We start from the raw sequence: 12,081 nt of genomic DNA, 5'->3' as shown, positions 1-12,081 counted from the left end.
CATGAATGTATGGAATCTTTTTGGTTTTGCATGCATGTAGGAAGTTAAACTTATGTAGATATTTGTAGAATCAGGTCATTAACCCTTACAAAAAAGCTTTGTGTGGTGTGCATAATGATTATTTCCCTAAAGTCACACAAGTCCATAAAAGAGCTGGGTACAGAACCCAATTTTCATAGTTTGGAGTGGGACATTTCCCAAGCTCAGTCCATTATAAAAATAAATTGATCTGATTAATCAGAAAACATACTGTGCAGAACTGGTAAACAATAATTTTCATAAGAGTGATTTCTAACTTTTTTTGCAATATTTTTAAAACATCTTAATAAATAAACTATATTTTAAAAATGTGTGCTTGAGTTTTTTGTGTAATAGTGAATTTGCTTAACTAGTTTTATTTTGTGCTCCTAATGGCAGTGAAATAGGATTTTCTGTCTTTCATAGAATCTTGTGCAGATTTAGAAAAGTCATGATTTCCCCTTTATTCTGCAAGTCATTTGCATACTTGCAAATTAAGTTAATATGCAGAGTAGTTGGCACAAATTTTGCAGTTAGACTGGTGATATAAATAATGCCTCTGAAATCATCCTTTTCTAAAGGGCAGTCCAGGTGAGAGTGTTAAGACACTTTTATAGTTGTTGAACTCTCTCTGGTGGCAAAAATATCACTAACACATTCTGATTCAGTGAAGCATACTTTTGCAAAATAAGGTATTTAATGATAAACTTGTTTAAGGAATAATTGCTGCATATGGTTGTCCACAAGTCATTCTGCTTAGAAGAGCTTTACTTAAAAAGATGGCAATTTCCCCCCTGCTTTGTTTAATAATTAAGGTTCTATGTTTGTTGAGAGAAGCCTTAGCAGTAGCTGGCCTGCTGATACAGCACAGTTAAAAAGGCTAATTTGCAGGTGACACACCAACTGTGTTTCTACATGTGCCTTAATACAGGCATACTGAAGCCCCAGCCCATGAGCCAGATCTGACCCCCAGTGCCTGTCATCCAGCCTGTAGAGCTCCCTACAGGTCCATGGGGAGCCCCATAAGCCATGACCCTGTGCACTAGATCTGGCATGCAGGGCAGCATGGGGCCCAGATACCCCTGCAGGGCAGGCAGGCCCAATCCTGTGGTGTGGGGGTCTGATTTGGCCTGCAGACCAGCCCTACACCACTCATTTGGCCCACAGGACCTAAAAGTTAAGCACCACTGCCCTGAAGAAGGAGTGTTAGGAGCAGGCTTTTGAAATTACCAGTACTCCATAGGGATTGCTATAATGGATCACAATGAACATCAAAGAAGCTTGAAGAGGTTGCAGCTCAGCTATTGGGAATTGCCTCAGCTGACTAATCTGTCTGCTAACAATCCCGCTGGAAAAAATAATATATATATTTCAGACAAGGCAGGTGTTAAAAACTTTATTAGGAAATTGTTGAAATTTTATTTATATAAATATAAATCTATACATGTAGAGTCTGAAGAGATAAGAGGATCTTTCTCATTTTCTTTTGTTGGCCTTTTCCTTCCTCTCCATCTCTAACCTCTCAGATAATGAAGTGTCTGTCACTTTAAAAGTGCTGAGAACAGATGTTAAAAACTTTATTAGGAAATTGAGATAGATAGATCAATTGATATGTTTCAATTGATCTTTCTCAATGAGAAAGTTCCTCTATTATCCCTTCACATTCTACATGTATGTATTTATATTTATATAAATAAAATTTTAACAATTTCCTAATAAAGTTTTTAACATCTGCCTTGTCTGAGATTATATATATTATTTTTTCATTTTTGCATTTCACAGCTAAGGAACATTTAATAGTTGTGCAGTAGGAGGATTGTTTAGATTTCTGAATTGGGCCAGCACTTCTTATGGATAGGTCTGACTTGCAGGGTTTGAAATGCCATGGACAGTGCCTTGAATTGGGTCATAATGGCTAGGTGAACTGATTTTTTGCAGTAAAACATTGTACTAGGTGGAAAATGGCTATCAGTTCCTTGTGAAGATGGTAATTAAAAAAAAATCCTGCCTCTTAATTTCTTGAAAAATCAAAACTTAAAAAAAAAAAAATTGTCACAAAAACTAAGTGATCTAGGGCAGTGCTTCTCAAAGTGGTGGTCTGCAGACTGGTGCCGGTCTGCGAGCCACCAGTCGCCGGTCTGCATCGAGTTGCCAGGAAAGAAAGAAATATATTTTCAGAAGCATAACCTTGATATGTCATAGCGCCACAGTTTGTATGTTGCAACACTCCAGGTGATGTCACGTCGTGCGAGGTGAGGAAAGAGAAAGAAACAGCCGGTTGCGCATTTGTGTAGTGCTGTTACACGCAGTTGCTGCCACCAGCTGAACTGGGCACCAGCCCCTGACCCACTGGAAAAAAAATTGCCAGTCCACCACGTCAGATAGTTTGAGAAGCACTGATCTAGGGTACTTGGATGGTTTTCTTTTAGCTACTTTTTAAAAATTCTAATTAGGTTACATTTATAAACACAAATATTTAGGAACTGGCAATGAAAACTTTTGTTTTTTAGAGTGTCTTAAGATCCTACTTTGACCATTTTCAAAAATTTGAGTAGAGAAATCTATCAAAATTAACAGTTCCCTGTTGAAACTTCTTGGTTTTAGTGAATCACCATTTTTCAAATGAAAAGGGTAACCCCAAAAAATTCTTAAGAAGCTCTAAAAATAGTAATAGCTGTATAGTTTTGGTAGCATGGTAATTCACCAGAGTGTTCATTTGTCTTTTTACCCAAAGCCTACCTCACAAGCCTTTGAATATAGGACTGAAAGGGACCTCAAAAAGTGGGCAGACCCAGGTGACAAAAGAAAATTGCAGATGCCTGCTAAGATGCACCTCTTCTCTACCTTTCTGCTTTCAGAAAAGACTTAAGCAGGATTTCTTCCAGGGTGTTTGTTCATATCTCAGTTTCCCTGTCCATAAATACGAATAATGAACGTGCCTTCTTTTGTAAACAGCTTGAAATCTGTGTGAAGCTCACTAGACAAGATTTAGATTGTGGTACTGTAGTTTTGAGAGCTTGTGTCCAGTCACCTCCATTTATGTGTGTGTATTAGATAACACCATTATTAATTTGAGGACTGTAATGAGATACAGGTCCCGATCTTTTGCCCTTTTGTTTCTAACAAACTCTGGTTACCTGTATATTTATCAAGTGCCTAAACTGCTTAAGTGCATAGCACCTTTCAGCCATGATGTCTACTTCATAATGTAATTGAACTCCATTTCACTGCAGCATAATTGGTGCCAGAAACAGTGAAGGGGAAGCAGCTGTCAGAAGGCTGCTATTAAAAGCCTTGAAATTGACAGGAGCTAGTCAGTTTCAAGGCTGCTATTAGAAGACTTGAAAATGAGGGGAGATAACAGCCCTGAAACAGATTAGCTCCTGTCATTTTCAAGGCTTCTAATAGTAGCCCTGAAACTGACTATTAGAAGCCTTGAAAATGACAGGAGCTAGTCAGTTTTGGGGCTGCTAATACCACAGCACTGACAGCAATTGAAATGGGTTATTCTGTACTTAATGAGAATTGCCTACATTAAGTTTGGGTGAGTGTATAGTTCCAGCCACCACCCCTTTGCAGTCCCAAGGCTGTGTACTTAAAAGGACTACACAGTAGTGAATTTGTCTGTTTTTACAAGGTTGCCTTTTCTCTTCAGCCAGAACTAAAGTCTTTCAATGTCCCAAATGATGATGCCTTATGCTACATTGTTGAGCGCTAATTAATAATGTTGATTTAGACCCTCTACTCCTTTAAGTATTGATCTGAGTAGAAATATCAGTAAAGATGTATACATCTGGCAGGAAGGGCATGTCAAGGATGGATAGGCAAAACGTATCATGTGAATTGCTTCTACCTATCAGAAGCCAGGGACTGGCTACTCAGCTCCTCAGAGCTATATCAGTTGTATTGAGGTCTCTCTCACTCTTAAACCAGCTCAGGTGATCTCAAGCCATCTTAGGTTCCTCCCCAGCTCCCTAGGAAGCAAGTTCTGTGCCACATTTCTTAGATTCAACAGTGAATCTCAGCACAACGGTCTCCATTGTACAACTAATATCATAATAAACTTTATTTTCCTGAACTGCTGCCTTCCCATCCTTTGAACAAACCTTCTGTTTAACCTGTCATTAGTTGGCAAGTTGCCTGCTTAATGAGTGCAGACATGCACCACATTCAAGGTGAACGCTTCTGGTAGTTTGGGGAAGGAGTTTGTTTGCTATTTCAAATCTGTCAGCTGGTGACTAACTAGCAGGACCAACAGGGTTGTGAGGACTTTTGCTGGGGAAGCAGATGGCTTATAGTTGCTCATCTCTGCTGAGCAAGAATTTCCTTAGTCAAGGCAACATTTCAGCTCAGCCATTCCCAGGTAAGTTGTTACTGCATGGTTGGTGGGCCACCAAATTGGTAGCCATACCACTGCTTCAGGAGCGGGTATAACTGCTGTGTAGGCTACTGCAGACTTGAGCTATTCAGCTGGGAGTTGGCATTCTTGGATACAGGATTCTTTTGTGTCTTGTCCCTACAGATTTCCCCTCAGCCCATTTGCTCACAGATTTGCCATTTTATGCAGAAATCGGATGACTTGCAGATAAACCACAAAGGGCATGTTTCTCACAGTATCATATAACAGACGCTTCATTAGTAAATAATAAATTAAGATAAATGTAGTTAATATGATTTAGCTGCAGCATGGGATGGTTTCTGAGGGTGAAAGCTAATCATGCAATCAGCAAATTGGTCATGCAGTGGTCATCTGCCATGTATTATGGTAGACAACCAGTTATTCATTAGGCTACTGAATGTTAAAACCATTAAAACCAGAGGGATGAAAGTTCAGTCTTGTTTTTGTTGTAAACTTATATTAATCAAAAACTTATTGAGGCTAGTGAAAACTTATTGCAACAAGACATACCAGAATTACTCTACTCTGTAAGTATGGTGGTTTTTTTGCTTCCCACACCATCATACTCTACCTAGTTCAATTGGTCTGACATGCGAAATAAAAAGTAATGGATCCGATGAGACATCCTCATCCTCTTCTAATGCAACTGACATTTCACCTGGGGGGGAAGAGTTTTCATGTGAAAAATTGGTATGGAATAAATCATTTTTGAAGATACTAAATGTCCATACACAGTCAGCAGTTCACAAGAAGTAACTGGATGGGAAAGAAGCAGTAGTGGGTAAAACAACTGTCTTAAATGTAGTCTGTTTGACACCAATTTTAAAGGTGTTTTTAATCCTTGTAGAAAACAAATTTATTCCATACTCGAGTCTTATGTGGGTTGTTTTTTTCTTTCAGTTTTTTTTAGAGGGCACCCATTTTTCTAACAAAATGCTACTAAATAAAAATGGAAGCAAAAATCCAAATAAACATGGACTTTGCTCCCATTCAGATTACCAGGCAAAAAAAAATTACATTTATTGTAAGAATAGGTTTTGAGAAGAGAACAAGGATTGTCAGGGGCATGGAGAGGTTCCTGCACACAGAGAAAATGGTATAGGACTTTTTAGCTTAGAGAAAACAGCTGAAGGAAGGGTATGATCAATTTTTAAATCAAGAATTGTGCAGAGAAAGTAAATAGAGAGCTACTATTTACCATCCCTTGCAATACTAGAGGGGACATACAAGGAAGGGTTTTATGTTTTGGGGACTCTTTCCCTATGCAGGTTGAATTTTATCCTGTGGTATGTTGTTCCTCCATAAGTGGGCATGCTTGAGTAAAGTTTTGAATATGTGGAGCCTAAAAACTAATTTTGACTTGCCAAGAGGGAAGATTGATTTGTGTGGCTGTCACTGCTGAAATAAACCTTAAATTTGCACTTATAATCACACAGCTTTAATATGTGCTAACAAATATGTGTATGTGTGTGTTTCCATCTCTATTTCATATTTGAATAAAAATAGATTTTTTGTGTGTGCATTGTCTGTTTTATTAAGGCCTAAACAAAGAGCAAAGAAATGGTGACCATATGACAGCATTTGCACACACAAAGAAATGCATACCAACATGAATTATTTCACCTTGGACTCCAGATGCTCTTGATCTGTGATATTCAGAAATTAAAAACTTGATAATCTGTCCTTCCTTTGCTTTGGATTATGAAAATCACTAAAAACATGAAGAGGCTATTACACTGTAAACAGCAAAGAGTTTTATGGCTACTGCTTTGTATCATATTGTCACCTTGTAGGATTTGTTTCTGTAGCTGGTGATTGAGGTATTGTTTTGCTGAAATTTTATAAAAAAAGAGTTGTTTTTAATAAATCTTTTTTAGAAGTGTAAGTCAAGACAGTGACCTAAGCATACTTCATTAAAATTTTTTAAACATTGGCATCTTTTTGGGCTGGTTTAGAAATAGTATCCTGCATCGCTGCAGGGGATTGGACTTAGATGACCATGGAAGTCTCTTCTCAGTGAGTGCACCTACACATTCATTAATGTGTCTTGGGTACTGTGCATTTAGTTTACTATTCGCTTAATAAAGTACTAAGTACTAACCGTGGGAGGCCTCAAATACCTCTACACAAACGCTCATAGCATGGGAAACAAGCAGAAGGAACTCACCCTCCTGATGGCTGACACCAGCCCGGACATAGTGGGGATCACGGAAACGTGGTGGGACGAAACGCATGACTGGGTGGTGAATGTCAAGGGCTATAGGTTGTACAGGAGGGACAGGATAGGAAGGAAAGGTGGGGGCGTGGCACTCTATATCAAGGAGGAATACACATCCTCGTTAATTAGCAAGGTGTCAGAGGAGGAGCATTCTGAGGTGCTTTGGGTTAGAGTACAAGGCAGTCGAGGGGTGAGAGATTTAACGGTGGGGGTCTACTACAGACCTCCCAACCAGGGAGAAGAGCTTGACCAGGAATTCTTGGGTCAGCTCACAGAGATAGTGAAGGCTAAGGATGTGGTTGTCATGGGGGACCTGAACTTCCCGGATATCTGCTGGGAAGAGCAGTCAGCCAGGTCTGACCGCTCACGTAGGTTCTTAGACAGAGTGCAGGACCTCCATCTAGCCCAGGAGCTGCACAGCCCCACCAGGGGGGACACCTTGCTGGACCTAGTGCTGGCCATGGGTGACGACCTGGTGAGGGGGCTGCGGGTGCTTGACCACCTGGGCGACGGCGATCATCACCTGCTGGAATTTACCATGCAGAGCAAGGTGGCAAGGGCATGCAGTAAGGCAGCAGCCCTAGACTTTAGAAGGGCAAACTTCAGCGAGCTAAGGAGGATAGTCGGGGATGCGCTGAGGTCCCAGAGGGGAGGGGAGCCAGATGTCCAAGGAGAGTGGTCGCTCCTTAAGGAGACGATCCTCCAGCACAAAGGAAGGTAATCCCAACAAGGATCAAAGGGAGCAGGAGAGCACACAAGCCTCCATTGGCTCACCAAAAGCATCCGAGATTGTCTCCTTGCTAAAAAGGAGGCATATACTCAATGGAAGGAAGGGGTCATCACCAGGGATGACTATTCTGCCGTCGCTCGGGGTTGTAGGGGGGCAGTTAGAAAGGCCAAGGCAAAGATGGAATTAGGACTAGCTTCTCAGATTAAGAACAATAAGAAGTCCTTTTTAAATACATAGGGGGCAAAAAGAAGGTCCCGGGTAACGTGGGGCCCTTGCAGGACGCGTTGGGGAATTTGGTCGTCACACCAGATGACCAAGCTAACATGTTTAACGAGTTCTTTGCCTCTGTCTTCCTAAGTAGGGACCAGAACAGCCACCTCCCTGCTGGGTACCCCTCGGGCCCCAGGGGAGGCACACCTGGGCCAAAGGTTAGCGTGGAACTAGTTAGGGGGCTTCTGGAGGGGCTGGACGTGTTTAAGTCAGCCAGCCCGGATGATCTCCACCCTAGAGTCCTTAAGAAATTGGCCAAGGTCATTGCAGGACCCCTGGCACGGCTCTATGAGCACTCATGGTGCTCTGGTGTGGTCCCAGAGGACTGGAAGAGGGCCAACATGGTTCCAATCTTTAAAAAGGGGAGGAAGGCGGACCAAGGAAACTATAGGCGAGTCAGTCTTACCTCGATCCTAGGCAAGCTGTTTGAGAAAATTATGCTGGCACACATCCAGGAGAGGCCAGCTGGGGACTTCATGCTTAGGGGCAACCAACACGGGTTCATCAGTGGCAGGTCCTGTCAGACCAACCTGGTGGCCTTTTACGATCAGATCACCAGATCATTAAATGCAGGGGTAGCAGTGGATATAGTCTTCCTGGACTTCCAGAAGGCATTCAACACTGTCTCTCACCCCGTTCTCATTAAGAAACTGGGGGACTGTGGTGTCGACGCCCACACAGTCAATTGGGTCGCCAACTGGCTGGAGGGCCGCACCCAGAGGGTGGTAGTGGATGGGTCCTTCTCAACCTGGAAGGACGTGGGCAGTGGGGTTCCGCAGGGCTCGGTCCTCGGGCCTGCACTGTTCAACATCTTCATCAGCAATTTGGACGAGGGTGTAAAAAGCACCCTGTTCAAATTTGCTGATGACACTAAGATGTGGGGGGATGTGGGCACACTAGAAGGTAGCATCAGGCTTCAATCAGAGCTATACAGGCTACAAGGGTGGGTGGCTGTGAATAGGATGGGATTCAACACAGACAAGTGCAAGGTGATGCACCTGGGGAGGAACAAGCGGCACCATACCTACAGGTTGGGGAACTCCCCTCTTGTCAGCACGGAGGTGGAAAAGGATCTTGGAGTCATAATTGACTCCAAGATGAACAGGGGCCGGCAGTGTGGGGAGGCAGTCAGGAAGGCCAACCATACCTTGTCATGCATCCACAGGTGCATCTCAAGCAGGTCCAAAGGGGTGATCCTCCCCCTCTATGCAGCACTGGTCAGGCCGCAACTGGAGTACTGCGTCCAGTTCTGGGCGCCGCACTTCAAGAGGGATGTCGACAGCATCGAGAGGGTCCAGAGGAGAGCCACTTGCATGATTGGGGACAGCAGGGCAGGCCCTGTGACGAGAGGCTATGGGACCTGAACCTGTTCAGCCTCCACAAGAAAAGGCTGAGGGGGGATCTAGTGGCCTGTTATAAACTAGTCAGGGGGGATCAACGGGCTTTGGGGGAGTCACTGTTCCCCCGTGCACTGCCTGGAGTGACCAGGAATAACGGTCACAAGCTGGCAGAGGGAAGGTTTAGGCTAGATATGAGGAAGCACTACTTCATGGTCAGGGTGGCTAGGATCTGGAACCAACTTCCAAGAGAGGTGGTCCTGGTTCCTACCCTGGGGGTTTTTAAGAGGAGGTTAGATGAACATCTTGCTGGGGTTGTTTGACCCCAGTATTGTTTCCTGCCATGGCGGGAGGGCAGACTAGATGATCTACTCAGGTACCTTCTGACCCTAGAAACTATGAAACTATAAATATGCAGTAGCTAGAGTTACTGGGCAGTAGTACTGGCGCACAGTTTTTTTGTGATGCTTATTGCGCATTAGCCTAATAGCTCAGTGCAGTAGGCTATTAGCACGATTTTTAACCGCTGTGCTACTGTGCAGTGTTTAGGCTAATGTGCCCAATATACATAAAAGATCAAGTGGGGCTAGGAGAAGGAAGGCCAAAGATGCATCCAGAAATGTGTAGCCTTGCACCATTGTCTGAGTTATGGTGGAAAGTGTTGTCTTCCTTTGTGCCTCATTCTGTATTCAGTATGTTAAGCTACTTTGTTCATTCTTAATAAAGGAAATTTTAAGTTTCATGAACTGTAAAACAGCCATTATTAAAAACCTAAATGTACTTCTCTTCAAAAAGATGGATACTAAATCAGAACAGAAGTTTGACGCATGGGTTTAACCTTAGAGTGATCTGATTTGAATTTGCCTTGAATCAGGTCTATCTTAAACTGCTTGTCCCATTTTTAGACTGGTCAGTGTGTGCAGAACTTATGTACTGCTCTGGGTTTAGAGATATTCTAACCACTTAGACTGGTCTAAGTGTAATGTCTGTACACAGCCTGTATTGCTATATCCATCAGTTAATGAACCAAGAACTATATCAAACAGTTGTGTTCTTGTTCTTTCACCTCTGGAAGTCACACAGCTAGGCCATAATCATCTCCCTGAGTTCTGCCTGTAAGGGAATCTTCCACACACAACTTCTGCCTTTCAGTGGAGAAGAGAGGCTTGGGTGCCTCTTCAGCACCACTGCTTCCTTCCTTACTTGAATCCTGTGGAGTGCTCACTGTGGTCTGGAGGGGTAAATCCCAGAGCAGGTGGGGCTAGCTGGGGCTGGGGCACACATGTACTTGATTTCCTCTCCAGCTGGGGGTGCTCAAATTAATAACCCTAGCATAGATGAACTATTGTACATTTCTTCTTGTCTTCTGCTGCTGTAGAGCTTCCTCCTCCTCCCCACCAATAGTGGAGGTATTACTTTCAGGTCTGACAAAAAAAAATCCTACTAAACAAGCTGGAGAGCAGAACATCTCTGACAAGAAATTTAGAAGCTATCCGGAGGTGAGGATTTCTCAGGGTTCAATAAAATATGTTGCTCAAGAATTCCTTGCCTCTTGAATCATTTTAGACCACCACAGCTGCAACATCAATCTTGCACTACCATAAGCTATCAAGAACATACATCTTAAACAACAGTATATTCCAATACAGTTTTTTAAAAATTCAGTTAAAATGCCAGATAACCTCTTCAGTGGATATTTTATTCAGTGACTTTCATGGGACCAAGATTGAATAGTATAGTATTGTTTGACTGCCTGAATTTGTGTATTTTCATGCAAAAGGTTACTATTCTTGTCAATCTATTTATCCCTTGTTATATATGAATTATCTTGCATAGTTGTAGGTTACATATATGTTACATGTGTACATGTAAAGGTGTAATTAATGTATCACACTTTGAAATAAGCTTGTGCATATATTGAGGGTCTATACCCCAAAATGCAAGGAGTCTTACCAGGAGCACAGAGTTTTTAATTTGGCACCCTATGTTGAGTTTTGCACACAAGATTGGTACATTGACCCTATATGATGCACTCACAAATATGAAATGTGAATAGGATATAAAATGTGAAACAGTTCAATCATTTAAAAGCAATTTCTATTAGCTTTGCTACAATTTACAAAGTAAAGTTAGGTTCAAATGAACCATTTGGGCAAGGCCATTCAAAACACAGGACACTGGATTTCCAGGAGCATACCCTTAGCTTATGTAAATCATCATAACTCCATGGAAGTCAGTGGCTCCATTAGTTTGTTACTGCTAAGAATCTGACCCTTGAACTTTTGTACATTATTGTGGGGTGGGGGGGAAAGGGGGAGAAATGTGTGTGTGTGTGTGTGTGTGAACTACTAATTTTTTTTAATTAAATATTTTCAAATAGGTGAGATGTTATTAAAAAATAAATTTGTGGGTTGGGTTTTTTTTCCTTAAAGCATGGAAAATCATGCTTTCCGACTTCAAGAGCTGTAAAATAGGATCTTAACAGAAAAACTGTCAAAGACATGGAAGTGAGTTAGGCATGCATCTCCTCTTCTTACTATTCAAAATTTCCCTCCTAGTTAGTTCCTATTTTTTAATGTTTAATTTATTTATTTTTACATTTTTTTTAAATTAATTTTATTTTTTTTAAAATATGTAACCAGAGCTAAAAACCTCATACAAATCTTGTCACAGTTTAGGAATATAGTGGAGCCCAACTTGAATCACCAGATCTGTGTTTGTCTCATGATTTTTAGATTACAACAGATAACCAAAAGAGACCTGGTTTGTACCAGGTGGGAAGTGATTGAAATCTTAGGATAGTGTAGAAATTAATTAGCAAGACCATAGATAATATTGTAAAAATTAACTACAAAGCAGAATCAGCACTTCAAGGACATCTGGAATGACTAAATCCTAGTCGCCTTGAAGTCTGAAGCAATCAAAGTTGTAGCCCCCTCTCTATTAGCCAGCTTTCCAAAACAAGCACATAGCCACAAAAAACAGTTTTAACCAACTAAGAGTCTCTCAAACTGGCCTAATACCTTGTTTTATATCACAGTAAAAAATTCCCACCTGCGCACGCATCTTAACTGTAAACTATAAATTGCCTCTAACAGTTTTATTCGAA

The 12,081-nt window shown here is 41.7% G+C and overlaps 2 protein-coding genes across 7 annotated transcripts in view; one reads left to right on the top strand and one right to left on the bottom strand.

Moving 5' to 3' along the window:
* Positions 1-12,081, top strand: part of PPAT (phosphoribosyl pyrophosphate amidotransferase) — a 96,699-nt gene that overhangs the window by 42,826 nt on the left and 41,792 nt on the right. The gene's annotated exons all lie outside the window — the stretch shown is intronic.
* PAICS (phosphoribosylaminoimidazole carboxylase and phosphoribosylaminoimidazolesuccinocarboxamide synthase) overlaps positions 1-12,081 on the bottom strand; it is a 74,820-nt gene that overhangs the window by 61,257 nt on the left and 1,482 nt on the right. For 3 of the 6 annotated variants that reach the window (XM_090035973.1, XM_090035974.1, XM_090035975.1), the window contains exon 2: positions 4,989-5,075. The exons of the other annotated variants lie outside the window; for them this stretch is intronic. In XM_090035973.1, the coding sequence (XP_089892099.1) occupies positions 4,989-5,075 (87 nt within the window). The remainder of the gene's footprint in view (positions 1-4,988; positions 5,076-12,081) is intronic. 6 annotated transcript variants of the gene reach the window in all.

The sequence above is a fragment of the Crocodylus siamensis genome, chromosome 2 (genome assembly GCF_052110815.1).
Source record: "Crocodylus siamensis isolate JL-2025a chromosome 2, ASM5211081v1, whole genome shotgun sequence".
Lineage (NCBI taxonomy): Eukaryota > Metazoa > Chordata > Crocodylia > Crocodylidae > Crocodylus > Crocodylus siamensis.
The sequence above is the reverse complement of the archived record's forward strand: the minus strand, read 5'-3'. Positions and strand labels throughout refer to the sequence as shown.